The sequence below is a fragment of the Mustela putorius genome, unplaced genomic scaffold, assembly GCF_011764305.1.
Source record: "Mustela putorius furo isolate JIRA1106 unplaced genomic scaffold, ASM1176430v1.1 tig00537227_pilon_pilon_pilon, whole genome shotgun sequence".
NCBI lineage: Eukaryota > Metazoa > Chordata > Mammalia > Carnivora > Mustelidae > Mustela > Mustela putorius.
In genome coordinates this window covers 27679576-27684833 of record NW_025422368.1, presented here as the reverse complement: position 1 = coordinate 27684833, position 5258 = coordinate 27679576, and the positions used below count along the sequence as shown (strand labels likewise).

Here is a 5258-nt window from a genome sequence, read left to right as displayed (position 1 = left end):
TTATTTTTCTTAATAATTTTTTTAATTTAGTTTTTTTTTCAGTGTTCCAATATTCATTGTCTATGCACCACACCCAGTGCTCCATGAAATACGTGCCTTCCTTTATACCACCACCAGGCTCACCCAATCTCCCAATCAGCTCCCCTCCAAAACCCTCAGTTTGTTTCTCAGAGTCCACAGTCTCTCATGGTTCATCTCCCCCTATGATTACCCCAATTCACTTTTCCTTTACTTTTCCTAATGTCTTCCATGTTATTCCTATGCTCCCTTTTAAAGAGGCAGTAGGCTGTCATAGACACAGTTGAAAGTGGACAATTTTTAAAAAAGGAGAAAGAGCAAGGCACATCCTCACTTTACCATAAATAAGGTGAACATCGACACCTAAATCCCTTGGGAGGCCTAGTTCTCCATGTGCAAATGGTACTCCCCATTATTGCGTAGGGGAACCAGATGGCACTCAGGCATGATAATGTCAAAACAAACATGTACTGACACTGCTGAGTTCAAGCTCTATAGAGCATGACCCCTTAAGTGGGGTAGAGACCAGGCTTTGCCGGATGCCATAGCTGAAGTATAGAGCAAACCCAGTCAACATCCAGACACCAAATGTGGCCCAGGTGTCAGCTATCATCTGCATCATAAGGCAAACATTCACAAAGATGCTCAGGAGGGGAAGGAGAGGCACACCAGGGACATTAAAGGGCAGGGAAGTGGAGGTCTGTGGCTGTCTCCAGATGACCCCAGTAGTCCCAGTGATGAGCACAAGGAGCAGCACAACATGGTGATCGGCACTGGGTCTCCAGAAAGCAGACCTGGCCAGTGGACCAGCACTATGCAGAGGAGAGTCAGCAGCAGAATAAGCAATGAAGAGAAAACACAGACAATCTGGCCGGAGAGTGGAGTGGGGGTGAGGCTGCCTGGGAAAAATAGTTCCTGTAAACTCAGCTTCTCCACTGCAGGTGTGGTCCCCTCCTGCATCTGCGCTACATTTCCCCCATTCTCTTACTGCACCTGTGCTTTATTTCCCCTATTCCTCCTCTCAGGCTGATACCTGAGTATGAGAACACAAAGAGCCACCAGGGAATAAGATATGAGGGTCCCAACTGACCTGAGGTCCAGAAGATCAGTGAGTCCAAAGAAGAATACCATGATTGCTGTGACAATGCCAAAGAATACAGTGGACATGATACAGGCATATATGCCAGTACAGATCCTGGCAAGAAAAGGGAACAGGAGGTGATCCTTTGCCATCATGTATATCATCCTACATATGGGGAACAAAAATCCCCAATAGATGCCAACGCAAATACTACAATAAATTGTAAAAGCTACAACATAGTAGGCAGGGACCCAGCCAATATGGATAAATGCCTCAGGAAATGTGCTCCCAGATCGAAGCTGGTAGTAAGGAACCATGAGTGTAAGTGGTGCAGAGACACCAAAATACAACAAAAAGCAGATGAGCAGTGAAACCACAATGCCCTTGGGGATAGAACACCTGGGACTGTGTGATTCTTTGACTCTGGCAACAATAATGCTGAAACCTACAAATGCATAAAAACAAGTAGCTGATCCACGGAGAATTCCCTGGAAGCCAAAAGGCATGAATCCTCCAGAGCCCAGAGGGCCCAAGCTAGAGGTATCATTGAGTCTGGCCTTTATGTAGTCCTCTTCTGTGAGCTTCCAGTTGTGCAGGTCCCCCTTAATGAAGCCAGAGATGATGACAAAACCAAGTACCAAAAGTGTCACTAATGTGAACATTTTGAAAACTATGTAGTACTCATGAGATCTCAGATTTTGAATTTCTGTGAGCAACAACAGAAGAACCACAGCAAAGTAGCCTAGATTGTCTGCAAAGACTTGGGGAGCATGTTGTGAAATGCTCTCATGCTGGGTCTCAGAGATCCAGTTCCCAATCAGATTGTCAAAAGTTAATATCCATGTGTGAACCACAATGAATGCATCAGCAACAAAGGAGAGGGTGAGGTTCCAGCCAGTGATGAAGGCCCAGATTTTGCCTATAGTGACATAGGTGTAGAGATATGCCAAGCCAGAATGGGGAACCTGGGCACTAAGCTCTACATAACACAGTCCAGCCAACAATGAAGTTAAGCCATCCACCAAAAAGCAGATCACAATGGATGATCCTGCTTGATTACCAGTCACCTCATTAGCCAGGAAATATACACCTACACCCACTGTGCAGCCCACACCCAGGGCCACTAAATCCAGAGAGCTCAGTCTTCTGCCAAATTCAAACTCAACCCCCTTTTGCTCCAGCTTTTGGCCAAATCTGCGAAGTGCCTTACACAGCATTCTAGTGGGAACTGAGGAAGATTCTAAAGATCAGAGAGCTGTAGCAAGTTCAGGAAGTCAGGAGTGTTGGATCTGAATCAGTGAGACTTAGTTAAGCCAAGTTGGATAGGGGTTGCCACAGTCCTTTGCTCAGGCTTCAGAGCTGCTGCTTCATATTTCATCTGGTACATGTTATCCTTCCATAGTTTCTAGGGAAATAATAAATATTTCCTGAACAATGATGTTCAACCAACCATCCAAAATTCTCATGTAACTTGTTGCAGCCCAAGTATCACAGAAACTGACACCAAAAGACCTATAGGAAAATAAATCCTACTTTCCCACCAGAAAAAGTACCAAATACCTCCCAACAGTCTGTTTTTTTAATTACATCAGACCTGGGCTGGTGTGAAGAGTTGAACTCTCAACTGACTGCGTCATCTAGGCACCCCAACATTTTTTTTTTACACACCACATGACATAATCCCATTTTAGTTCATAAGTGATGTAGTTTCATGTACTAATTAACTGGTAAGACACAACAGGACATGATGGTATTGTGCAAGAATTCAAATGCAGGATGTGTGTGCAGTGCTTGAGTTATGACACATTAACTCATGGACTGGAGACCTTCTTGCAATTACAGACCCATATTTTATATATTGTCAGGGCTGAAAATACATACTTATCTCTCAATCTTAAACTCTTAGACCCAGATACTGGGTTTGATGTCACCTTGACCCCCTTTCTCCTCATTCTGCATCATTCACTTAGCTATAGTGATGACAAAGAACATACCGTTCACTCCTTTCCTTTCCTACCGAGGCCTACAGGGGCACTGTGAACCCAGAGGAGGAGGAAGAAAGGGGCAAAGCCTTCATTACTACCTGCAGGAAGGAGAGGGCCAGGTTGCCTGGGAAGGAAACACTGGAGAGATGGGGTCAGCAGTCAACACTGGATTGGTGACTGAGAAGGGAAAGGAGGCAAAAAGGCTGTTTTGTGAATTCTGACATTCAATAAACCTCACCCAACGCAGCCAGACAAAAATTCACTACCTTTTTCATATTCATAGTTATGACAGGGAGAAAAGAAGTCACCTAGCTCAGGGGTTCACAACCTAAACAGTTCCTCTGTCTCCTCCCTCCCTAGGTTCCAGCAGAGAAGTTGAGCTCACCTCTGCAGACAGTCTCCTCACTGGCCACACTGTATTCAGACACACCCTGCACCATCTGTGATATCAGCTGTTAGGGTCTCGAGAGACTGCCCTGCTCTGTGAGCTTGTATTAAAATGCTAATATGTAACACCTTATGAATTCTTCACAAGGAGTTATTTTTAACACACTCAAACTGTTATCTGAATCTTTTCTTAAAGAAATAATCCTGCATGTGGTTCACTCTTCCTCCTCCTCCCATGCCGCTCTTCAAATGACTCCTTACTTGATGACCCCTTCAGTGACCCCTTACTCTAGGGGAACAAGGTTTTGGATGAACAATTCACAGCAATGCTCAGGAAATGGGTAATACAAAAAAGAGAAAACAAACTCATGCAGGCCCTACTCTCCTCCCTACTCAGGCTTTGGTTTTGAGAGAATTTTAGGAAATGTCAGAGGTCTTTTTTTTTTTTTTTTTTTTTTTTTTTGTCAGAGGTTTTTAAATACAGAAATATCAAGTCAAAATTAGAAGGGCTACTCTAATATAGATGATCTAAAGGAACCCTTGGGTTAGGGGCCAGACCTTCTGTCTACAAATCCATCTAGGCTTCTTATCTGCCACTCACCAGTTCCAATGTTATAATTTACAAATAAGCACAAGATAGATAAGAAAGGTCAATTCTTAACTTATAGAATCTTTCTATACTATTTGAGGTGTCTCCAACCTACAACCAGTCTTCAAACCCTTCCATGGCTCCATACTGCCTTTCCTTGACAATCCTTCCTTCCTTTATATTCTGACTTGTGTTTACTCCTCCAGCTTCATCTCCTGCCCAGTTCCTGATTCAGCTGTGAAATTTGGCACTCACCCTGTTTCCTGGCCTCTAATACATTCTATCCCTTTGCTTTGTTACCCCCACTTCTCTTTCAGTTCCCAGCTCATCATTTGCTTCCAAGAAGAGGAACTTTATGTTCTCCTTCCTGTGTGCTCTCATAGCACTGGGCTTCCCCCATATGCCAATGATCTTAATGTATCCAAATTCCAGGCCAGCTGCCTTTCTCCTCCATCAGACTGTGAGGTAGGTTCTCAATAAATAGTTGTTGAACAAATGACCATGCTGAGAAAAAAAAAAAAAAAAAAAAAAAAAAAAAAAAAAAAAAAAAAAAAAAAAAAACCTTAAAAAGGCCATAATTCAGAAGTCCTATGTAGTAGATATTGAGAAACATACTTTGCAGCCAAGCAACCTTTATAAACTTGGCTTAGGTAAAGATATATATTATATCACTTTCATTGTGGAAGGTGAGCAAAATGGATAGTGTGAAAGGGAAAACAAGTTTAGGGTGGTAGAGCCTTTTTTGCACATCATTCATGGCAGGTATAACCACACATAAGTAATAAAGACTTATTTGCCTTTGAGGACACTTGTTTTAAAATATCAGACAGCCAAATACCTATGCCCAGTTAGAGAATCCCTACTTTTTGGAAAGCATCATGCTCAGACTCTATGTTCTAGATAGGATGCCCTAGTCAGAGGTTCTCACTTTGGGGGACAGAGGAAGGCATAATGAAGACAACTGGGGACATTTTCAAACTTCAGATCCTCTCCCTCTGGAGATACTTGTCCATTAGCCCTGTACTTTCCAGGACTGCTCTAAACCACCCCAAGAAAAAATTGCCCTCAAGTTCAAGGGGAAGAGATTCTAAGATCTTCCTTCACAGGAAGGTAGCACAGTTGAGTAGTGAGGAGTAAGGTTCTGCAGGTATAATGTTCATGTTCATATCACACCTCAACCTCACACTCAGTGACTCTG

The 5258-nt window shown here is 43.1% G+C and overlaps 1 protein-coding gene across 1 annotated transcript; it reads right to left on the bottom strand.

Annotated features, from left to right (window-relative positions):
* Positions 1 to 472: 472 nt before the first annotated feature.
* Positions 473 to 2316, bottom strand: LOC101676606 (cationic amino acid transporter 3-like). Its single transcript, XM_045073462.1, is given in 2 exon segments — positions 473 to 780; positions 783 to 2316. Coding segments are annotated over 2 exon segments (1842 nt in total).
* Positions 2317 to 5258: the final 2942 nt, after the last annotated feature.